The 25,695-nt window shown below is 47.2% G+C and overlaps 1 protein-coding gene across 8 annotated transcripts in view; it reads left to right on the top strand.

Moving 5' to 3' along the window:
- The window catches only part of KIF21A (kinesin family member 21A), a 719,281-nt gene that overhangs the window by 480,012 nt on the left and 213,574 nt on the right, over positions 1–25,695 (top strand). For all 8 annotated transcript variants that reach the window (XM_085654100.1, XM_085654097.1, XM_085654095.1 and 5 more), the window contains one exon: positions 13,560–13,661. In XM_085654100.1, the coding sequence (XP_085510226.1) occupies positions 13,560–13,661 (102 nt within the window). The remainder of the gene's footprint in view (positions 1–13,559; positions 13,662–25,695) is intronic.

Raw genomic sequence — 25,695 nt, 5'->3', positions numbered from 1 at the left:
TAAAAATTAATAGTCCCACCCTAGTGAGTGCAACAGTAGTGAAAGTGTTGTATTACGTAGGGGTTAAAATTACTATTCCCACTCCAGAGAGTGCAACAGTAGGGAAAGTGTTGGATAGCGTAGGGGTTAAAGTTACTATTCCGACTCCAGAGAGTGCAACAGTAGGGAAAGTGTTGGATAGCGTAGGGCTAAAATTACTATTCTAACTCCAGAGAGTGCAACAGTAGGGAAAGTGTTGGATAGCGTAGGGGCTAAATTAACATACTTATTAATTAAATACTCTTTGTAGAATAAATAACATATTGAAATTAACTAAGAAATTAATAATGAATACCAATACAATTCAATTAATTACTTCCCACCCTATTCCCCTATAAACACACAACCCACTACACATAAAAAAAGAACATAATTAATTTTATTTGCCATTAATCCATTAATAAAAAATAATTGCCAATTAATAATAAATTAATTGCCAATTAAAACAAATAAAAATAATAAATTAATTATAATATAATTATACATTATTCAATTAATAAAAATGAACTACCAATTAATAAATAGCAATACATTATTTATCAATAACAATAAATTAACAAATATTCATTTATAATTATTCAATTACTTTCCACCCTATTCCCCTATAAACCCACAAACTGCTACACAGAAAAATTAACATAATTAATTTAATTACCAATTAATCAATAAAAATTAGCAATTAATTAACAATAAATTAATCAACAATAGCAATAAATAAAATGTTAAATTATTTATAATATGATACATTAATCAATAAAAAAATAAAATAATTATTATAATTAAATTACTTCCCACCCTATTCCCCTATAATCCCACAACCCGCTCTGATACTAAAACGCAAAATTTAGTTTAAAAAAATTACTAATTTCTAAACATTTATTACATATTTTTAGAAATAATTAAAATACATTAAAATAAATTGTTAAACATACATAACACTAATATAAATATCGATATTATTAACAACAAAAGTTTTGCTTACGATATTACTAACTTCGATATTACTAACTTTGATATAAAAAAAACTATATTACTTGCCTTAAGGTCGATATTCTGGTCAACAATATTCTTGACATCGATATTCTGTCCCTATGATATTGTAAACTCGATATAATTGTAGGTCGATATTGTAACTTCGATATTTTGACTGCCCACCAGAAATGAATAGAACTTGTATGCAAGTAATATACCAATGGTTAGCATGTAGATTATGCGGTACACATTTAGTCTGACTGCTAACCCCCAACAGTGGTTTTGGGTGTATTATGTGGTGGCTTTCATGAATAATTTGAATCATCCTAATAGTAATAACTACTGAGTAAATAAAGGTTTCCTAGCTTGTTGCTTCAAAGATTTGTTTGATTTTCTCTGCAGTTGAGTAGTTGGACCTGCAGTAATCTTCTTTTTTTTGTTAATTTATTTTATTGAGTTTCTTAAAACTTACAACAACGAGACTCAGCGTGCAGCATCACCTGCAGTAATCTTTGACACAGTTTAAAAACGTTCACTGTGCATTAACTCTAGTGTTGGTAACTGGCAATGATGCTATTGTTAACTCTAAATCTGTCTTCGGATGTCATTGTTCATCAACTCCTTCTGTCAGGATTCATTCTTTGCTTATATTTTTCTGTAAGTTGAAAAAGTGTTAACTTCAGAAGAGTGTTATTATGATTAACTGCAAGTTTATTTATAACACAGTGTTGAAGTTTAATTATTTTATGTTCTTGTTATTTCTTGATATTTCATCAGGGGTGTTGAATTTAATAAAATATCTACTTGTCCATGGGACAGGTTGCTTTATAAATCTACTTGTCCTGTAACAAAATCCTCTTACATCTTTGGGGCCACGCAGTGCGACGTCAAATTATGGCAGCAACCTCATTATGTAATAGCTCTGATAATGGCTTCTCTGATTATGCCAGAGCTCATACCCTAGTAGGGTTTGAATACTAGCAATTCCATTATTTTGCCACCTTTCCACAGTTCTACAAACTGCTTGAGGTAGCGGTTAGCAACAGTTTCCCTAGGTTGGTATGTCCTTCTGAGTCTGAGCAAACTGCTAGCATGTTTTATGGGTTTGCATCAGCTTGTCTCTAATATTTTCCCATACAGAAAAAGGTTGGAAATGTCCTCTTGACAAGGGAAGAAGTGGAACTTCTACTAGGGATGGGGAAAAAAAGTGGGTAGTGGGAAAGTGATCTTGTTACTGCTCAACAGATTTTCAAATGAGCAAATCTAGGCATGCATATTTGCTTGTGCTAAAATGCAGTTCGGAGATATTTTACAGAAGTATGATTTCCTGACCTACTTCTGTAAATTCTTGTGAATTCATTAAAGTTGTAAATCGGCACTAATGCAAGGCAGTGGTTAATTTGTAAAATAACAAAGTGCTGGGTGATCATCAGGAGGCAGCTTGCTCAAGCCCATTGCTCCTGTTAGTGCCACTGTAACGGGTCTGAAGGATCGAGGTCAAGACTGTGTAGGGTTAAACGGGGCTTTATTTTTCTGTACACTCTCTTATGAGTAGCCACAGTATTTGCCTTGGAGAGGGCATAATGCGTCGTATCTGCTTTTCCTTTCAGGGTGCTTTGGGACCTTCAGTCTTTGGGCGTCAGGCTCTGGTCTTCCTCCCTGGTACTAGGCTCTCAGGAGAATGTAAATCAGGAAAAGAAAAGAGAAGGCTGTCACTGCCTCGTTCAAGTGATGATTCCTACAAGGGTAAAGGGATTGAGGGAACACCTGTTCTCTGCTGTACGTGTAAGGGATAGTGCTGGTGCTCAGAGACCGGGTAGCCGAAGGTAGCAGAGAAAGAGAGAGACACCCTATGCGTCGGATTTCTCCCTCCTCCCGACCCACCCCACAACTCGTTCCTGTACCTGACTGAGCCACACTCCTCCGGGAGCGTGGCTGGGCGCAGTGTGTAACCGGGGAATCCTGGCTTGTCGATTGTCTCCTGTTTCTCCTGAGTCGTTCCCCAGCCTGGTCGTCCTTCGGTTGGTTTCTCCCGCGTCTCTCCGTCAGCGTCCTCCAGCTGCTCGCTTTCACCTCTTCCGGGGTTTTCCTCCCTTATTCGGCCGGGCAGGTTGATGTTCGTCAAGGGGGCGGAGTCCTCATAGACGTAATCCCAGTTAATGGGACAGTGCTGCACGACGTATGAGTCCGCTACATGCGTGGTGCTTGGACTGGCCGTCCACTCATCCTGCTGCGGGGAGAGAAGGAGACAATTGTGGGTGGGCACAGTCCACCAGTACTCCGTTCGTTCGTTCCCCTCTCGGGGAGGGCAGAAATTGTGACAGCCACCCAAAACAGAACCAACTACTAACCATGAAAGTGGGGAGAGGATGTGGTGTAATGGCCAGAGCTTCTGACTTAGGATTTGGGGAACCTGGGTCGAGTCTCTGTATCGGTTCAACATCCTGTGATCCTGGGCAAATCACTTAATCTCCACGTGCCTACCGTAAATTAATATGTCCTGGTGCTTATGAAAAGCGCCAGTGTTGATGATTAAGTTCCAGTGCTGAGCACTGGAAACCACCAACTTAAATTAAGCACTGATGCAAGGACATACCATGAAGTGTACTTTTGTGACTTTCTTTAAAAAGAAGATCCTATTTAGGTCTGGCATTAACCAAGACCTTTTGTTTTCATTAAAATTCTCTCTCTCTCTCTATCTACTGGGTGACTCCGCTGTGAATGACAGCATTCTGCTCTTTCACAAGGAGCATATTGGCACCCAATGAAGTTTTGATCCCTGTGTAGAACTAATGTGGCAATGTGTGTTTGTTGTTTTTTAGACCAAAAATTTTTTTGCTCTTGCCAATGTTTGCTCTAATGATGAGAGCCCGGCAAGTCCCACGGAAATAGTTTTACTCAAACCATGTCAAAAGAAGACACCCATTGATAAAACCACAAAGCTGAACACCAATGTAATGCCTATTTGCTTTGTCAATGCTCGTTTATTATCATGCTTCCTATAATTTTGTTGAAACTGGTTACTCTGTTTTTCCATTATGAATATTTTTGGGAAAAACTAGCATGCATCAACACATTTTACTAAATGATGTTTCAAAGAAATGGCAACTAAGATTTCACAGTAGTTAAGCAAAACTTTATTTTTCTAGTTGAATTTTTTATGAACATTTTATTTTGAAAGCAAAGACTCATCAGTCTTGCTTTCAAGCTTTTGCAGACATCTGCATCTAATCAGAGAGCATCCTAGAAGCATAAGCCTCATATTGAACTTTGTACATATTTTTATACTGGAACCACTGTCTGTAGTTGTCTGAACTTACATTTTCTTAGAGCGATCATCCTAATTATAAAGGATTTGTGTTAATGAACCATAAAAGCCATAAATCCAAGTTCAAACAGCTTTAACATATGGACACAAATATTAGCTTAATTGCAGACAATGCCCTTCCCTGAGCCATAATGTGTTAGTGTAATCTGATAGCCAAAGCATTTGTGTTGCAGGGGGTTAGGCCTACTTGTCCCAAGGACAAATAAACATGAAAACTTGATACCCTTGACGCCAAACAATATGTCCTGGGTGTCGGGCTATAGGAATTCCACACCCCTGATTTGTCGTAAAGACTTTCCAGACTTTGCTCGAGGAAGAGGGAAAGCATTGACCGCCATGATATGTGTTCATTATTCTTTCCACCCAATGAACAATAATTTAATACTGAAGAGTAAACAATAAAGGTCCGAAAGAACCAAAGACAACAAATTAATTCTCAAAAATACAAAAATGAGCATTTATTAAGTTTGAAACAATTAAAAACACTATAATAATCATATATTCCCTTTCATGCCCATCATACACACTCACATGCACACTGAATGCAAATTTAAAAACATTGTTGGGATAATGAAATTTTGCTCAACGATGGTAAATTGACATAATGTATGAAATAGATTCAGTTAAGAATTGAGTGGCACAAATTCAAATGACTGTTGGTATTCTACTTATTTGGTTCTTTCTGACCTTTATTGTTTACTCATCAGTATTGAATTATTGTTCATTGAATGGTTGCCTTAAAACTGTACATTTATTGATTTTTCCCTACCTTAAGGAACCTCATCTTATTTGTAGGGGGCCTTTTCTTTTGCGTTCATTATTCTTCCCGCAATTAGATGAGTATGCAAACTGTGTGAAAATGTCTAACTAAAATCAGTGTGTTTTCTTTTCATTTGAACACATCATGTGAGATTTGAGGTGGATGACGGGGCAAGTGCTGACAGAGAAAGCTAATTTATTTGCTATCCCATCCATTTGTTTGCTAACCTGATGCTGGCCTTTTTAAAGCATTTCACAAATTGAGGTCTTTTACATTGGGTATTGCATCTTCTTTAGGATTTGAAGAACACATTATCGGTCTGTATCATTCTCTGCTTGTACATATAGTCCTAATGTTGATGCTATGAACTTAAATATATTTGGGTACACCACTGCCATGTACATTGATAATGGCTCCTGCAGAATTTGCAGCCGTATACTAATTATTGACAATGCTCACAGGCCCTCATTAGCACACTCAAATTGACCAAACTCTTGCATATACGTTCTTCAAAACCAAATGACGGGCATGAAATGAAAACAATGTAGACTGAGGTGCTGAAATTTTATGTTAAGGATTTACATTTAACAAGTGTACAGGTGTAAAAGGAAGAATTTAACATTGGTGAGATGGAGGATATCGATACAAGTTATGTTATGTGCATTTGTAAAGTGTACTGTCACACAGTAGGGTATCCTGGCACTGAAAGCAGATGCAAGTCTGGCCTGGCCTAGACCTGGTGAGTGGAAGCCTTCTTGAAGAGCCATGTTTTCAGTTTCTTCCGGAATATGAGAATAGTAGAGGTGGCTCTGATGTGGAACAGAAGGTCAATTCAGGTTTTTGGAGCGATGTAGGAGAAGACCCGACCACCAGCTCATTCTACATATACGTGGAATGTGGATGCAAGCAGGAGTACGACAGAGTGAAGGTACCTAGTGGGTTTGTGTACTGACATTCAGGGGTAGAGGTAAGCTGGGTGTGTGTTGTTTAGGACATGGAAGGATTGTGTTGAGGAGTTTGAACTGGGCTCTTTTGCGTTTTGAATGCTAGTGAAGCTCCCTGAGCTGTGTTGTGATGTGCGTGTGGCATGGAATGTTGACTGTGCTGCTGGCTGCCGAATTCTGAATGATTTGGAGTCTCCTGATCAGTTGCTTACTGATACCAGTGAAAAGGGTTTTCCTGCAATCCAGCTTGCTTGTCACATGAGGCTGAGTGACTGTTTTGTGTGTGCTAGTAGGGAGCCATTTGAAGATTCTCCTCCGAATCTTCAGGGTGAGGAAGCAGAAGGCTGTGACTGCTTTGACTTGGGCGGTCATGTTGGATTGACTATTGATGATAATCACAAGATTCTTGGTGTGGGTGGTGGGGGTCAGTGTGAATCCGGGTTCAGCTTGCTACCAGTGGGGTCCCACGGCGATGGTGTTGGTGTTCAGTTTGAGACAGTTGGTCTTCATCCAGTCTGTTTCTTTGGTTGTGCAGGAGGCAAACTTTGTCCATGTGTTTGGTGTTTTGTCAGAGAGGGAGAGGATCAACTGAACCTTGGCTAGAACCTTGATCTCATGGGTGCGGATGATGTTGATGCTTGTGAGCGGGATCATGCATGTATTGAAGAGGGTCAGACAGAGAGATGATCCTTTCCTGGGGGAGCTTGGTGCAGAAGTCCAGTGCGGGGGTGATTTGAAAATCTTTATTCGGCATATAAAAATACCATAAGATACAATTCATATATAATACCATAACATTTACAGTGTGCCGGCGGTGATTCTGTTATAGGCGGCTGGTGGAGAGTTGAAATCTTTCATGATGGTGAAGATCTGTTTTCTCGTCTTGGTGCCGGGTCAATGCGGTCTGGGAGTGTGGAGCATTTGGTGGCACGGATCTGCTGGTTGTAGTGTCTTGAGGGTGGATTTAATACTGATCTTGCTATCGTTGTTTTAGCTCCTTCTCTAACTGTGCTCCAATTGTTTGCAGTAGTGCTTTGTCATCCTGAGCTCCTCCGATTAACCAGCTGGCTTGTAGTCTGGGTCTAGTGGCTTTGTTGATGTTGTGAGTAACCAGGGTGTCCGAGCCAATCAATATCCAGTTGTCGGAGTCTGTGGTGGTATTGGGAAGGCTGCTGCTGTGTTCGGGCGGTGGTCCCCGAGTTTGGTCAACCTTTGAAATTTTGTTCCATTACTGGCAAGATGGTTTGGGGGTGGCAGTGGTTAATTTGTAAAAATAATGTGCCAGGGCCCTCGTCAGGTACCCGCTGCAGCTTTAACCACCCATTGCCCCTGCCAGCGCTGCCAACAACAATTCCTACGCATATTAACCATGACACTCCTACAAGTGTTATAATGCAGACTGTTCCAGGCCCCCAAAACTATAATGTATATTGAACTAATTAACAGCTGTTCTTCTGCTCATCTCTAAATTACACAGACACCACAACCATGTGGCAGACTGTCATAAGTGCTGGTGTTCACAATTCAGTGCCGGTGCCGAGCACCGGAAACCACCGGCTCAACTTAAGCACTGGGCGGTGGTAGATCCAAGCGGATGCAGGACAGGGATGGCAAATTTGATGAAGGTTTCGCAGGTCCTGGTTATTGGTGTGACCAAGATGCGGTTGAAAGTGGTTAAAATCAGGTCGAGAAGACGCCCAGCAGTGTGTCTGGGTTGTTTCATGAATTGGGTGAGGCCAAGGATTTCCATGTCTTCAAGTTCTGCAGTTGTGTTCAGATCAGTGTGGTTGTCTAGATGTAAATTCATGCCTCCAAGGAAGGCAAAGGCATTAGAGTGGGGGATGAGGGGTGTGACAAAGCCCAATCGTGTTAGCGAAGTAGATGCGTGTTCTTGAAGGTCCGTGAATGAGTGAGGGTGCTGGCCAGGGTGAAGTTGGCTGTAATGTGGAACTTCATGTTGCTGGAGGATGTGTCCCTGAAGTTTGTGCAGCTGATGGAGTTTTTGAAGGCGGTGGTGTTTCCGTAGCCAGGCTTGCGTAATCTGACCTATCTGGCTATTTTGTATCCGGGAGGGATGGCTGTGTTGATTTTGACAACAGATGTGAGCCAAGTCTGCATGAGAAACTTTATTCTTGGGGCTTTCTGGCTTAATGCAGCAGCATGTTAATAGCTGTATTCTTGCTAATATGTGAACACCGATACTGTAAAAAGAGTCAAAAACATATGCTATCAGAATACATAATAGTCATTAATGCCCCCAAGGAAAATTTTAACATGTTCTCAAATGGATTTCAAGCAATTGCCCTCAAATTTGCTAGACATTGATTTAAAATACTTAATGTACTCTTTGGTGTGATAAATGGGAAGTGAGTTTGGCTGACTTTTGGAATGTTAAGAGACAGAGACATTTTCATAGGAAGATATGTATGGTAGCTACTTTGTCAGCTGAAAACTTTTGCAGGCTATTTTGGAAGTAAATGTTTGCAGTACATTTCGTTGCCCAATTTACCTTGCACCACAAATCTTAAATTGAAAAGGGCGATGCTATAATAACTACACTGACTTTTGCGGTGGTTGAGCTTGGGCCTCTCTTTTTCGGCCTCGGCGTTAGATCGCTTCACCTGTAGGGAGACCTGTTGTCTTCAAAATGTAATAGATGGTAAATTTACAAGGAGTGTTTTGTGTCACGATGCACTCTTCTGGGTTTTATGACGCATACTCACCCATCTTGAAATTGGTTTTCTTGAATAGAAAACCCATTACAAGGTTGACGGCCATGCCTGTGCAACGTTCTTCATGCATGCACACAAATGCTTTTTTTCCTATGTCAGTAATTCAGTATCTGATAGAGACTACTAGCTGCAGATTCCTTCACGTAGAATTATCCCCAGGCGTGAGACTGAATCCGAAAACGTTTTGCCACAGCATCCCTGCGCGCCAGGGGGCGGGGCGACACCACGCGATTCCGCCTAGGCGTCATCTGCGTACGTGACGTCCGCCTACGTCAGCTTTTTCCTTTTCCGTGTGCAACGCGGATCCGGTCTTGCTATGGGCCTGTTTCGGGCCCTTTTTTCTTAATCATTGTCTTTCTCTTGGTGAAACAGTGTGCGAATGCCTTCGGGCTTCAAAGCTTGCACGTCGTGTGGGCGTCTTATGTCAGCGACGGACCCTCATCTCATTTGTATGTGGTGTTTAGGGGAGGATCACGGCACCACGGATTGTGAGGCGTGCCAATAGTTGAAGCCGAAGTCGCGGCGGGAGCGCCGAATGAAACTTCTCTCGGCGCGTCTCTCCAGGTCGGCCTCCTCCCCTCTATCAGCCTCAGCAGGCGGCTTCAGATACGGCTGTGGTCGTCGTCGATGCCCTTCCCTGATGTCGTGAGAGCGTCGCTCACCGGTGGGTAAGTGTTGCAGTTTGTCCCTGGGGGCCGAGTTTCGGCCTGCCGGGGGCGTGGACTCTCCGCGGGTGATGTGGCCCGCGTGTCCTCCTACCCACCGTTTCCCGATGATGGAGCGTCGAGAGTCCAGATTGAGACATACGCCGCGGCTTTGCAGGCCTCGCTGGCATCTCCTCCGCCTCCTCCTCCTTCCCCTCCTGGGGTGTCAGCGGTTCCCTTGCCGTGCGCGGGGCCTTCCGCGGCGCCGCCGGTGGCTCCGGCCCCGGCGCCAACTGGGTCGGATCCAGGCTTGGAGGATGTGGTGCTGTTGGGGTGCGGCTCCTCTGGGGTCCCTCCTTCACACCACGGCGTCTCTGCCTCGCCACAAACTACCACGGGAGTCCCTGTGGTGTCACGTGAGATCACCGGGGCTCGGGTCGCATACCCGAGCCCCTCTCGGTCCCTTGACAAGGTGTCTAAGGCCGAGGGGACGTCGCTACGGTGCCGACAGCTGCTGGACCGGGTGGCGCCACAGGGGTCAGTGGACTCTCCTCGTCCCGCTCTGGGTCGAGGCTGGGCGCGAACCCCTTGCCCTCCTCCGGGACTTTCGCGTCCCTCCACGCAGGCGGCTGCCTCATCGGAGGGCGAGTTGGAGGTTGGGTCGGCCATGGCGGGGCCGCATGGCTCGCCGGACCACCTCTGTCGTATACTGGGCAGAGGCTGGCGGAGGGCTTCGTGTCACTCCCCTGGTCCTTCTCGTCCCTCCACGCAGGCGGCTGCCTCGGCGGAGGTCCAGTCGGCGCCATTCCAACGCCGCCCCTTGTCCACTGCGGCTCTGGCCCCGCTCTGGTCCTCGGCGCAGTGTGACTTCGAGGAGCCCTATCCAGCGTCTCCTTTGGCGCAGGCTGGCGTTACCGCTCTGCCTCAGGCGGCGGACTCTAGGCTCCTGACAGGCGCCGAGTTGCGAATTCGTCTTCGGACGCTCCCTCTTCTCTGGAGGCTGCCTGAATATTGGTGTTGTCCTCCCCGGAGACTGGCCGCTGAGTGGTGTCTTTTTCACCGGCATCGTCGAAGGGTGGCTCCCCGCCGTTTCTGAGGCCGCAGTGTTTGCCGGAGGAGCGGCAGGTCCCCCATTTCTCGGCTCCTCCTACCATCCTGGTCTGGCCCCTGTCCGTTCCGCTTGGCTTGGGGGACGGCCGCCTTAGTCTGCAGCCGTTGCCCATGGAGGAGCTGCTTTCTCCGCCACGGGGCCCTACAGAGGCGGCTGCGGCCTTTGCTCACACGGTGTCTGCGCATGGGTGACCCGATTGCTCATTTTCCGACTGATCATCTCTTGGAGGTTCTCCTCCAGGGCTCTGGTGGGAGGGAGATCTTGCTTCCCTTTGAGGGTTCGCTCCTTTGGTCCCTGACGGGGGCTTGGGGGCGTCCTGCCTCAGGGGATCCGGTGCCTCAGCATGCCGCCATTCCTCTTTTGCAGACTGCCTTTTCCTCCCTGCCGCCGCTGTTGACTCCGCCCTCCCGGAAGGCCTGCTGGCTGGACTCTTGGGGGCGCAACATGTTTGCCTCGACCAGCGCGGCCCTGCAGGCCCTGAACACCTTGTGTGTCCTGGCTAGGGCCTCCTCTTGTCTTGACTTACGGCATCATGCGTTGGATGGCTGGGAGCTAACAGAGTTTATCCTTCACTCCGCTCTGGACATCTCGGAGGTGCTGGGCCGGGCCATGGCTTCCTCAGTCGCTCTCCGTCGCCATGCTTGGCTTCGGGACGGCGTCTTCCCCGAAAATATTCGGAAGCGGCTCATTGATCTCCCGTTAATGGTAGCCTGTTGTTCCATGCCCCATCCAAAGGTTCCTGGCGGGGTTCCATCCTCCTCCCCCTTATACTCCTCCTCCCCCTTCTCCTCCTCAGTGATTCAGTAGTTGAACTGGTTCTGGTCCTTCTTGGGACGGTCTCTCTTGCGGTGGAGTGTGTTTTCTGGCCATTGAGTCCTCCTTGTGGGGACTTTTTCAATGTTGGCTGCTGGACGGCCCTTGTTCGCTGTGTGTGTGTTTTTTGCTAGAACTGTTAAGCAGACTTGGCCCAGAGATTAGACCTTCTATTTTTCTTTGGGCTGATTGTCAAGCCGTTCGCGGGGTGTTTTCCCTGTGGCACTTTTGTTTTTCCTCTGTTGCGGAAGTTCTTCCAAAGAGGGTTCCTATGTCTTGGGACTTAACGTACCCTATGTGGGGTTGTGGTAGCTCTTATACAGCTTGCGCTCTGCTCGGGAGTTCTGGTGGCTCTTTGGTGCCTGTTCTCCGTGGCGTTTCTGTATGTTGCTTTGGTTCTTGAGGGCGTGTGCGCGGCGCCTCGTGGGCGGTGTGTCCGGCCCTTTCCTCTTCTCCCTGCTTGAGATAATTCTGTGCCCTCCCTTTTTAGATGTTGCCCACTCGGTCTTCCTGGGGTCCTGGGCTGTTTTTTCTGTTTCTGGCGGCTTGTCAGTTAGCGCCGCTCTGGTTGGCCTGTTGCCTTCCATCTGGTGTGGCTTAGCCTTCTTGTCCCTCGATTCCTTGGGCCCTCTGGGCTCTCCCCCTGGCTTTGGAGGGAAGCTTATTGCCTTGAAGGGGTGTGGGGTACTTTGGCCTCTCTGGCCTGGCCCTTGGTTCCTCTATCGTGAGTGTGAAGGCCCCCCCCCTTTTTCTTCTTCCCCCATCCCTCTGGGGTCGGTGGTGTTCTGCTTGTGGGGGGCTCCTCTTGCCTGGGAGGGGCCGGGTTATTGCCCGGTCCGCAGGTCTGGTCCCCTGTGTGGCCCTCTGACCTGTTATGGCTGGGGGGGGTCCTTTCGCAGACCCTCTTTCTCCATGGGTATTGCTAGGGTATCTCTTCTACGTGAAGGAAACTGCGACTAGTAGTCTCTATCAGATGTACGTGTTACTTACCTTCGGTAACAATGTATCTGGTAGAGACAATTCTAGCTGCAGATTCCTTCACGGCCCGCCCTTCCTCCCGGTTCTGCAAGGACCCGTGGGTTGGTCTCAGCACTCGCCTCCTGGTGGGGGGCTGTGTCTCTTGTGAGTGCATTCCTTTGCTCTTGGCGGGTTGCTCCATCTTGTTGCTGTTCCTTCCTCCCCTTGGTTCACTGGAGGATGGGGTTATGGTGCTCCTGTGCCCCGCTACTCGGGCTGCTCCAGGTTTGGGGGGGGGGGGGGTTACCTTCAACCTCTGCCCTCCCACCCTTCTTCTTGCTGCTGGGGGTCCCTGCTCCTCTGCCGTCCTCTGTCTGGGGGTCACCTGGCCATGCCCTGCCCTTGTTCCTTAGAGGATGGTTGCCCTCTGTGCTGGGGTGGCTTGGAGTGTTATTGTTCTTGTTGTCCTGTCTGTCCTGGGGCTGGCTCCCCTTCCCTATTTCCGGGTGGGGGTTGTAGGCCTGCTACAGGTGTCGTGCCTTTACATATGTTCCCTGTCTCCGGGGGAGGGGGGGAAGGCGGTTTACATGCTGGCAGGGTGGCTGCTTGGGGCTCTGCTCTGTTCTTTATTCCGGCCCTGCCTTAGGAGGCTGCAGTGTTGCACCGCTCCTTATGGTGTCGCTTGTCTACATTCTTTGTTTCTACTCTTTCGCCCACTGTTCCCCTGCTCCCACAGTTTGCCTGGTGGCCCTGCGTTGCGTCGCGGAAAAGTTCTCTGAAGAAAACTGACGTAGGCACGCCGGGGTGGGGCTTATGTGACCTCGCTGACATCACATATGCGGACGACGCCAAGGCAGAGTCGCGTGGTGTCGCCCCGCCCCCTGACACGCAGGGGTGCTGTGGCAAAAAGTTTCCGGATACAGTCTGACGCCTTCTACATGAAGGAATCTGCGGCTAGAATCGTGTCTACCAGATACATCATTACCGAAGGTAAGTAACTCGTACGTCAAGCTAACTACTGTACAAACCAGCTTTGATCATTTGCAATTATGTTTTCTTTTTGTCAATATAAACTAACGAAAAATAGTATTATAGTACTATGGATTACAATCATACTGTCATTTGATGACGTCACAGAAGCGGGGCTTTGTGCCCTCTAGATGCCATTGGTCTTTCTTGGTGAAGTGCTGCCAACTGTAGACTGGAATGTACATTTTGTGAAAGATGAACATGACCGAATTGTATTTTCCCCCCCTTAGGATGAAGGTGAAACAATGAATGTTACTGCTGTGATCAGCTCGTGCACCTTAACGGAAGCCCGCTACCTACTAGACCATTTCCTTTTGATGGCAGTCAACAAGGTACTGTGGTGATTGGTGCATACTATGACATTTTTCATTTGTAAAATTCTGTACCTTTTGTGGAAGGGGTTATAATAAATTAAGCCTCGTTTGTGCGTTGGAAGTTTCTTTTTTCTGTGGTGCGAGAGATGACAAGTCAGCATTTCTCTTTGTGCTTTTTGGAGCCCTAAGGGGTAATAACAGAGGGTGCTGGGCTCCCTTCCCTTGGTAATCTGGATTTTATGATCTGATTCATGAGGGCGAGTGAAAGTTCGATGTATTTGAAAACTTCCTTAAGCCTGTCAAATATAACTGGGCTATAAATGGAAAGCCACGCAACGTCTTTCACCTGAAGCACAGACCTAGGATTTACAAGAAGGATATAGGGGCACACATGGGCTCTGCTCTCTTGGGAATGATCACAGGGCTTCTTAGTTTTGTTGAACCTTGAATACTACTCTGCTCCAGATTATACAGCGAGTCCTAAAGGAGTAAACCCCTCTAAGTATTCCTTCTTCGAAAGAACGGATATTGAATTGATCACATATTACCACAAGTTAATTTATTTTTGGCTAATATTGAGTGGAGTCATTAAAGGAATGATGGAATCCAGTTATTTACGTAGTTGCAAAATCGTGTTCCTAGACGAAATGGGATGTGAGAGAGGGTGTGGTGTATGGGCTAGAGCTGCCGATTTAGGAACTGGGGAACCGGGTTTGCATCTCGGCGTCGGCTCAACATCCTGTGATTTTACCTGCGTCCCCACCACAAAAAAAGAATGTGACCAAAGCGTTCCAATCCTTCCGTCTTGTGTTTGCGCTATATAAAACTGAAAAAGTACAGTTTGTGTATTCAAAAGAAGTTCAAAAATCAACCTAGCATACAGTTAAAACGGGTTCCAACATCCTCCTCCTGTCATAACGAGCTTGTCTATTATCACATAAGGGTGTTCACAGTAGGTTCCCTGTCCCGCTTGTACATGTAATTCTTTTTCTTTTTCATATATATTATAATACAATAAATTAATGTCTTTTTAAACTTCCCTTTCTCGTTCTGTCTGAATTTTTATTATATTGCTCCTTCCTGTTGAAGAAGGACCCGTTGTATTATAATTCTGAGGAATACTTCTGGCTAGACTTGAAAACTAGCCACCTAAAATAAGAGTTGCTTATTAAAGGTATCACGCTGCCAACATTTCATTTTTTTTTTTGCTTTTTCAAAAATCAAGGTTAAGCAGAAATATTTCCGATTTTAAAAAAAAATCCAGCAATCATTTTTAAATTGGTAAATTCCAAAAGTACCATATAAGTTCAGTCCTTTGCTCCTTCTATTTCTGCATATTTTAGAGCATGAACCAACTCCATCTGTCAGAATGCTCTTTTTGTGTAGAGATTGATTTGCGTGTATGTTAGGTGGTCAGCTGGTCATTGACTGTTTATAGGGAAGTAATTTCTGTTCATTGTTTATTTTCTTTAAATTGTGTTGATGTATGGGTTGGCCATTGGGTAGTTTGATGTCGAGGAACATTGTGATGATCTTTCAAAGGGAGTCAGGCCACGGGGAAGGGTTTGGAAAGTCATATGGGAAGAGGTTTGAGGCGTGAGCAGATTCTTCAGCCAACGTATGAAAGACATATCCAAAAGCTATGACTCCAAAGCATCATATTGCGAGCAGCTGTCACTTTGGGTTTTGTGAGATATTGTTTAGAATAATGACGTGTTATTTTCGTGGTTATCAAATAAGCGTATCTAAACATTATGATTGCTCAACATCCATACGCAGTCCCATGTGGTGGACTGTATATGATAAACTAATGTCAGTCATGAAAGATGAGGATGAAGGCTGTCTCTTAAATGCAGTAGCAAATTGCACAGGCTAAGGGGCCGATGCCGATCTCGCTCTCAATGGCTCCTAATGCGATCCGGCCGGGGAAAGTACAAGCCGGACGCGTGTCTTCCGACCAACTTGTACAACTGTACGAGCGAGCAAGTACGATGTGGGAAATGTGAAATCGCCGACCGAGATGTTTCCGGGTCCGGATCACTCCGTAGGTGTCGGCCGTAAGCGAACCGTCCTGTGCAATAGAGGCGATTTCCGACTGAGCCGGTACGATGCACGATTCGGACAGCCAGATCGAGACGGAGTTCCTGACTCGTAAATGCTCCGGGAAGCGGACTTCAGGGGTCCGAGCTGGACCCCCCTTCACCCGTTGCCTTACGAGTCGGTCACAGAGGGGGACCCAAGGGTCCCCCAATACGTGCATGTACGGTGCGGGTGACACAGACGCGTCCCCATTACAGGGGAAGCCGTTTTGCGCATCATACCTTTTTCGTCAATGGGAGCCTATGTACGCGTCGTACGACAGGCTCCCATTGACTTCAATGGGGCTCCGAGCGACCCGTGTCCTTAAGCGCGTGTTCGCATCGTACTCGGGCATTCGGAGTGCGAGTCGGTTGGAAAGCACTCCGGATCCAACTCGGACGGAGGGCTTTCCCAACGAGATCAGAATCAGCCCCTAAGTTGTGGATTTTCATGGATATGTGTTTGGCCACGAATTGAATGCATTATAAGTTTGGTGAGGGTGAGAGGTTGACCTCTCCTGACGGTGTCAATTTCCTGAATTCCCATTCGGAATTTTCGAGCTACATCTCCTTTAGTAATCACTGACATAATATCGAAGACAAAAATATCGATGTAAAAATATTGATAGTCAAAATATCGACGTTCTATCTTTAAAATGTAAATAACAAAAATATATAGATGTAAAAAATATCAATGTCCAAAATATAATTTTTGTAATATATAAAAAATATTAAAACAATTATATTATAAAATTAACTAAAAATAATTACTTACATATAATATACATTTTAAAAAATATAATAAATTTAATTACAAAAAATTAAATGTATATACATAAAATTTAATATATAAATGTATATTTACTTTTAAAAAAGTATAAATATATAAAAATTAACTATAATATATATATTTATATATATTCACAAATTCTTTCCTCACAGGAAAGAGGTTGAGCCGCACTCGAAACTTTTGATTTGCATATTTATTCAATGGTAAAACAGCATGAGGCGCAGTCCTGACGCGTTTCGTTCCTGCCTGGAACTTTTTCAAAGGTAAGCCAGCACCATAACACGCCGATTTTCTCCACAGGCTGATGTCCTCATTTCAAATGCACATCCTCTGGTTGACAGGTTTTCTAGTTGTATTGTGGAGTCTGTGGTCCAATTGGCAGTGTAGGATTTCTTCCCTCTGGTGGAATATATGTGTATAGATATATATATACACACATTTATATACATACATACACATAGAACATAAAATATCATAATAAAATCATTATATTATAAAATAAAATACTAAAATATTTATACATTTTTAAACTTACATTTTGCACTCGAGTGCAACGGTAGGAACATTGTTGAATAGCATAATGGTAAAAATTTACTATTCCCACTACAATTACTGCAACAGTAGGGAAAGTGTTGGATAGCATAGGGGTAAAAATTAGTATTCCTTCTCCGGTGAGTGCATAAGTAGGGAAAGAGTTGTATAGCGAAGGGGAAAACATTACTATTCCCTCTCCAGAGAGTGCAACAGTAGTGAAAGTGTTGGATAGCGTAGGTGTAAAAATTACTATTCCCACTCCAGAGAGTGCAATAGTAGGGAAAGTGTTGGATAGAGGATGGGTAACAATTACTATTCCCTCTCAAGTGAGTGCAACAGTAGGGAAAGTGTTGGATAGTGAAGAGTAAAAAGTACTATTCCCGCTCCAGAGAGTGCAACAGTAGGGAAAGTGTTGGATAGCAGAGGGTTAAAATTAATATTTCCAAAATAAAAAAAAGAAACCAAATACCAACTACAATACAAAAATTGTTAATAACACAAATTAAAAACATAAAAATATAAAAAAATTACAAAAGATAGAAAAATATTTTAATGTTAAAAGTACTAAAAATTAACTACAAACATTCATTTATAAAAGTTAAAACATGTCTTTACAAACCAGTAACTATATTTAATATAAATTAATTATAATCAAAAAAATTCATTAATGATTTTTAAATAAATTACTTCACACCATATTCCCTTATAAACGCGCAAACAACTCCTACATAATTGACACTATTAACATATTTACCATTTAATTAAGTATAATTAACGAACAATTAATAATTAATAATAAATGAATTACCACAAACACGATAAAATGGAAATATAAAATAATATACTAATAAATTAAAATTATTAATTACTTTATTCAAATTAAATGACTACCCACCCTATTCCCCTATAAACCTACAACCCACTTCTAAAAAAAAATAACACAATTAACATAATTATCAATTAATTAATAAAAATTGATCACCAAATTTATAAAACAAATTCATAAATACTAATAAATAAAATGTATTAATTACTTTATTATAATTTAATTACTTCCCACCCTATTCCCCTATACACTCACAACCCGCTCCTAAAAAAAACTCAATTGACATAATTATTAATTAATACAATTTGATTGCCAATTAATAATTAAATAATACAATTTTAATAAATACTAATGAATACAAATTAACTACTTCTTTAAATTCTTTTTATTTGCATTTTTAAACAACAAATAACACAACTCACTACTGTGAACACAGGTCATAGTATTGACGATACAGCCCCCCACCAACCCACAGCCAATTATAGGGTCAGCATTGTCCACTTCAGTATGCAGGTACAGCATTCGCCAGATCTAATCTCCGCATCCTTGTCGCCACCCATGCACCATCCAAATCCCCGATATACACCCTCATGTCTCAACGTCTACCCACATCCCATCTGCGTCCCGCCTGTTCCCACAAGGAGCATTACATCACAGCGCCTGGAGCGTAGTTTGTGCCAGCCAGTGTATAAAAGGCTCCCATATGTCTTTCGGCCGTGAACGCACCGGCATGAGCTCCCAGTACAAAGCGAGCTGTGTTTGACAATATGCAGCACTTTGTACCCAGTCCCTTATACTAGACGACGTAGCCACCCCCCAATGCATCGCAACTTGTCGCTTGGCCAGCAAGAGCAGCATCGGTAGCTTCCGGTGCTTGGGTTGGATCATATGTAGAATGCCTAGTAGTGTAACTGTCGGCGTACAAGGGATCAGCAGGCCAGTTATTGTGCATATGAGCTCTATCACCCTGGTCCAGAAGGACATCAGTGTGGGACAGTCCCACGCCATATGTAAGAATGTAGCCCCGCGAGGACTACAGCGCCAGCAAGCATCTGTCTCTCTCAAGCCCATGCGGTGCAGCCGGCTAGGGGTGCGGTACATCATATGGATATATTTGAAATGGATCAGGCGAAGTCTGTAGTTGGGGGATAGGATCTCAAGGAGCCCACAACATAGATCCCAGTGTGCATCAGAGATTTCGGCACCTAGTTCCCCGGCTGTAACGCCCTGAACGTCTCAGGATCGTTTAACAGACACGACAATGAGGACGCAACCACTTGTGAAGGGTTAGTTCTTTTAATGAAGGCAAATAAAATACAAAGAACAAACAAAAGTTATAGTCACTGGAATCCTCCAGGCTAAGTACGTTACCAGCCCACAGCACGGATGGTCCTAACCGTCCTCTGCATATACGCCGATCCCGGCGTATGCCAACAGAGGGCAGAAATGAAATGGCCGACAATGCCAATCGGTAGGCTGTGAGGGGCACGAAGAGTGTTGGGGAGAATCGAGGAGTCAGGGAAACACCCAGCCGGGGTCTCTACCTGAAGGGAGCAGCCGCTCAACCTCTTCCTCAGACTGCACCGGGACGCGGAGTCACCTCCTGGTGATGCGTCACCGATACCCCAATCACAAGCAAGAAGACTGAACCGAGAGCAGCCGCTCGATCGATCCTGTGGACTTCCGAGTCTGTAACGCGGCAAACACCTCCTGGTGTGCGTTACAGCTGGCAGTCCCTGTGTCTCTGGTCGGGCTGGGAGTTACGACTCCAACCAGCAAAAGCGCCACTGCGCTTGGACTCAGCCGAGTCAAAAAGCGAAGCTCAATGGTTGACCGGTAGAGCTTCCGGGTCCTTCACAGGTGACGATGGGGCAAGACACGGCCAGCGAGTAACGACTCGACCTACCTCCGTTCTTGCCTTACTGGAGCACCACTCCGGAACACTGCTCTTCACAAAGCAGGTACGTCGGTGTAAACACAATATCCGACAGCCTTGTACCTCCCGGTTCCTCCCTTTATAGGGCGTGTTTTCCCGGAGTTATGTAACAGCTCTCCTGTTTACATAAGGGCGTGTTTCCCTTGAGTTATGTAACAGCTCTCCTGTTTACATAAGGGCGTGTTTCCCTTGAGTTATGTAACAGCTCTCCTGTTTACATAAGGGCGTGTTTCCCTTGAGTTATGTAACAGCTCTCCTGTTTACATAAGGGCGTGTTTCCCTTGAGTTATGTAACAGCTCTCCTGTTTACATAAGGGCGTGTTTCCCTTGTATGACAGGAATTCTTGACAGCGGCCCACATGCCACGCGCCGCCGGGGTCACCACGGGATTGCTGCACTGCAGACTCCGGTAAAGTCGGGATATGAGCTTGCGTCCCGACTCCACCGTCAGCACATTCTCCAGGGCAGGGAAATCCGGCGGCGGTGCCGGAAATGTAGGAATGAGCTTTTTACATGTGTGGCGGAGCTGGTAATAAAGGAGTGTGTCAAGCATCGTTGGGGCGTCCTCCCCGCATAACTGTTCCCGTGTGAGGAAGGCATCCCCCGGGAACAGATCCCCCCTGTGTGAAGTCCACGTGTTGCAGCCAGTTCCCCAGTTCGCATGTGTTGCAACGGGGGCCACATCGGATTCCCTCGTATAGGCATCGACCTGGTGTATAGAAGGTCCAGCCCGGCCCTACGCTTCAGTCCATCCCATGCCCACCGAATGGCATGCACCGGGTCGATTTCGGTGCATCTATGCTTGTGTGGTGCATAGACAGCCACGGCGAGCGGCAGTGGTGCCGCCCTATCCGTCTCAATCGCCACATGTGGCTGAAACGGCGTGGGGTGCACCCAGTAGTGCAGAAACTGTGCCTGCGCACAGTATGCATAGAGCGAGAAATCCGGTGCCGCCAAGCCCCCCTATCGTTGCGGGAGAGTGAGGGTCTCCCAGGACACCCTCGGTTGTTTTCCCCCCCATGCCAGCTCCACCATCCGCGAGCGCACTTGGCGCAAAAAGCTAGCACCCGGGGGCATCGGTATGTTGACAAATAAATATAAGAGCTTAGGTAAGATGACCATTTTGGCCACAGCAATTCTTCCCGCCAGCGAAAGGGGAAGATGTTTCCAGCGGCCGACCCTCTCTTCCACCCAGCGCAACACCCGTCCATAATTTTCGGACCATAATTGCTGCATATCCGCGCTTATCCATATCCCCAGGTATCAAACCGGACCGTCAGCCCATTTCAGCGGACAGTCCGGAGTAAAGCGTGAGATCCCGGCCGTCAGAGGCAGGATGACCGACTTTTCCCAATTTATGGTTACTCCCGACAGCCGGCCATACTCCAACAGTTCATTTGTCATGAGGGAAAGATTTTCCTGCGGGTCTATCACGTATAGAGTGATATCGTCCGCGTACATGGATACGGTTAGTGCCCTTGACGAAAAACCAATGCCTCTGTTTGCATGATGTTGTCTAATGCGGGCCGCCAAGGGCTCTGTGGCAATCGCAAACAGCAGGGGCGATAACGGGCAGCCTTGCCTCGTACCTCTCCCAATGGCAAAGGGCTCAGAAATAAGCCCGTTTACTCTAACCCGAGCAGTGATGTTAGTATACAGTAATTTAATATAGTTAATGAAAGCCTCACTTACACCCATTCGCTGCAGCAAGGGGAACAAGAACCCCCACTCCAGGGAATCGAACGCTTTTGTGGCGTCCAGCAGCACCGCCACCGCCTTAACATGTGGGGCCAAATAGTGTAGTACTCCAAAGAGTGTTCTAAGATTATGAGAGGTCGAGCGGCCCGGCACAAAGCCCGATTGATCCGGGCGTATCATAAGCGGCAGCACCGGCTGTAGCCGCATTGCGAGCATTTTTGCAAAGATCTTCGCATCAGTATTGATCAAAGATAGCGGTCTATAGGAATCGCAGTGCTGGGCGTCCTTGTCAGGTTTCAAGAGGGCAATGATTACAGCCTCCCTCATCGATGCTGGGAGCATGCCCCCCTCGACCGCCTCGGCATATACTGCCAACAGTCTGGAGGCCAGGAGATCCGCGTACTCCTTATAGAACTGTGCCGGTAGACCATCCGGCCCTGGCGCCTTCCCGGCTGCCAGAGAGCCTATTGCTTCTCTAACATCCTCGACCGTGAAGGGGCGATCAAAATACCCTTTTTAGTGCGCATTGAACTAAATTAACTGTATCGTATCCAAGTATCCAGCCAACTCCTCTATCGGAGGCACTCCCCGGGCACGGTACAGGTCTTTGTAAAAATTTCGAAAGGTGTCTAGGATTTCTGGAGGAGCATGCACCTTTCCACCTCCTTGTGTCTCCACTGAGGATATGAAGGGGGAAGGTCTTTGTGATCGCAGCAGGAGGGCGAGTGTTTTGCCCGGGCGGTCTCCCTCCCCATACCTGCGGGCAACTGTGTGTTTAGTCAAAAATTTAATTTCCCCTATCTGTTTCAGCCTGGTACTCTGTAAGTTTGGCTCGTGTCTCCGCCAATGTTGCCGCCGATAGATCCGAGCAATACCGCACCTCCAGATCATGTATGTTGTCTTCCAGCCGCTTTAGTGTACCCCGGATCGCCTTCAGGACTGCGGCCTGCCCCGCGATGCAATGACCCCTCACCACCACTTTAAATGCGTCCCACAGGATGCCCACCGATTGCACAGAACCTGTGTTCTGTTCAAAATATTCAGTTATGTGTTGGTATATTTCTTCCCTAAATACCTGATCCGTCAGGGCCTGTGCCGGTAATCGCCACGCGAAGGGCGTTATATATGGTTTTGGTACGTGTAATGTCAGCTCAACCGGGGAGTGGTCAGAAAGGGTACGCGCCCTGTGAGTAACTGCGGACACCCATGCATGTATGTGTGGGGTCAAGAGCCAAAAATCCAATCTGGACCAGGCCCCCCTGTGTGGGGTGAAACAGGTGCCCTCCCTGATCGCTGGATGTAGCGCTCGCCACGAGTCCAACAGATGATAATCCGCCATGAGGCCCCGGATGAGATCTGACGCATGTGGGTGATGTATGCGAGCAGCCCCTACCCTGTCTAGCTCCTGCGAGAGCACCACATTAAAGTCCCCGCCCCATATGTATGCCCCCCCTCCTAGTGACTGTGCCTTGTGCCAGACATGCCGAAAAAAATCAGGGTCGTCCGTGTTGGGACCATACGTGTTAATTAGTGTTATCTGCATGTGAAATAACTGCCCCAACAATATTACGTAGCGCCCCTCAGTATCGGCATACACCTTGAAGGTGCGCCAGGGCAGGCCCCTTCGAATAAGAATTGCCACTCCCCTGGAGTAGCTGGAGCAACCTGAGGTGTGGATTTCTCCCCATCTGGTGTTCCTAAGTTTCTCCCCGGCAGTCTGTGTCAGGTGCGTCTCCTGTAGGAAACAGATGTCGATCTGGTGCCGCGACAAATGTGCATGGGTCAATCGTATTTTGCGGTGATCATTTAGACCTCTAATATTCCAGGTAAGGCAACGCAGCGCGGTCATGTAAGCGCATATGGGTGTGTCCTACGCAGCCGTGTGATCATCCGCTGTGCCCCTCTCTGGGCCTGCATGTAATCCTCCCGTACATCATGGACAGCAATCGATAACAACATGGCATCAGCCAGCGCCAGGGCTGCATCAGTAGTCAGTGGTACAGTAAAATAGTGCAGTGGAAGAGAACTACCCAACAAGAACCAAACCCCCCCACCACCCACTCCAACCCCCCAATCAGGTTGAGATTCATTTACCCCCCACCACCCATCCCAAAAACAACAGTCTTGTAGTAACATCCCGGGAATTATCCCTACGAGGGCATGGGGTCACCGGCATACTCCCCTATCGAAAGGCGATGGGGTGGCCGAACAAGTCCGCCTTATATGTACTCAGTCTGTCTGCTGACAGCGGGGCTAGCCCAGTAGCTCTCCCCCTTTATATCTCTGCCAAAGTTCAGAAATGGCATCTGCAACAAGTCCGACTATCTCCCCACGTTCCCCCTGCACCGCCCTCGCCCCCCGCAGGCCTCAGGATCCCCCAATGCATCAGCAAGTGGTATACTTAGCAATCACGCTGACCGGTGCCCTGTCGCACCAGCGGTCGGGGAAACCAGCACAACTTTGTCCTCACTACTCAATGTCACTTAGCTGGCCCATCGGTGGAGTCCCCTGTCCTTCTCGCCGTTCTCGCTGTGACCGCTCCGCCTGTCTCGCGAACTTGAGCGCCTCCGCAGCCACCGCGAAGACCATTGGCTTCCCCTTATGGTGTATCCGCAACTTGGCAGGGTATAGCATGGCATATTTAGTCCCCACTTTCTGGAATATCTTTTTAGCCGGTAGGAATTCGCGCCGCGCAGCCTGCACAGCTTGCGTGAAATCGGGAAATAAGGATATGTCCATATTTTGAAATTTGAGCTCACCTCTTTCACGTGCCAGCCGCAATATTGTGTCTCTGTCTCGATAGTTTAGTACTCGGGCAAAGATCGGGCGTGGAGGCGCCCCCGGCACCGGGCGCGGCCCCATTGTACGGTGCGCCCGTTCGATCAGAAACATGGCCGACAGGGCCCCACCAAACAGGTCGCGGAACATGCCCTCAACAAAGTTCTCCATATTACCAGTGTTCGTGGATTCCGCAATGCCAATAATTCGTACGTTGTTCCGTCGGGAGCGGGCCTCCAAATCTTCATTGCGCCCCCGTATCACCTCCAGGACCTTATCCATGCGAAGAAGTTTCTCCTGGGTGTCCCCATGGCCCTCCTCGCATTCGGCAATTCGTGTTTCCATCGCCTCCAGCCTCTCCTCATGTTTATCAACCTTATGCGAAATGCCGTCCAGTCGCTGGGCCATGGAGTCCAGTTTGCCGTCAATCTCCTTGAGGCAGCCCTTCAGGTCGCGAAACATACTCTTCACATCCTCGTCCTACGTCGGTTCCAGTTGCGTTTCAGGGACCACCGTCTGCGACACCGGGCCATCGCCCGTACTCTGGGCCAACTGTCGCTCAAACTGGAGCTTCCGCTGCTTGGCATCTGTTTTCCCCATGGTGCAGGTAGGTACTCCAGGCCCAATATAGGAGGGGGAGGATCCAACAGAATCGCCACAGGCCCCCCGGGTCTCTGCCAAATCCACGGGTAGCAAAGGCCTACAACCTCCCTGTCTCGTGGCCGTGTATCGTGCTGCGCGTCATGCCGATAATAAGGCCAAGCAGTCCTCCAGCGCCCCCCGTCCGTGGGCCCGCGGCGGCCTCCACCAGAAAGCGCCCATCAACCGCTCCGCAGTCGGGCTAGGCCACCCGGGTCTTGCACTTCCGCGGTCACCACATCCGGGCCAGGCCCGGTCGGACCACTCCGCTCCGGTCGTGGATCTTCGGTGCCCACCAGCTAGGCGCCCCTCACAGGCACGAGGTATGCGGGTCGCTCCCCCAGGGTGTCGCAGTTAGCAGCCTCGTCGATAGGAAAGCCGGGGAAGCAATCCGCGCCGAGTCGGCATCAGCAGCACCGCAGGTACACAGATCGCGCTGTTGTTATGCTGGCTGTCCCATGTCATCCGGGATCACCCTCCGGTCACTTAGAGCCGCGAGGGCAGGAGAGGCATCCCTCAGCTTTCAAACGCGGCGTCCCCACCTCGCGCGCTCGTCCTCGGCCCGCGACCGGGGACTCAAGTAGCAGCAGACGCCGTCAAGGGCGGCGCAGTCCGGCAGCAGGGTCGAGACGGAGTCGCCGCTCCGGATAGCCTTAACCGATCTCGGTCAGAAAGGCAGCATTCGATTGCTCTTCGACTAGGCAGTCCCCGCCGCAGCTTAGCGGCGCAAATTAGAAGGCATACTCGGGATGGGCTGACGGATTCGGTGTTCG

This window comes from Triturus cristatus, chromosome 4_1, assembly GCF_964204655.1.
Source record: "Triturus cristatus chromosome 4_1, aTriCri1.1, whole genome shotgun sequence".
Lineage (NCBI taxonomy): Eukaryota > Metazoa > Chordata > Amphibia > Caudata > Salamandridae > Triturus > Triturus cristatus.
Note: the sequence above shows the minus strand (reverse complement) of the source record. Positions and strands in the feature narration are given on the sequence as shown.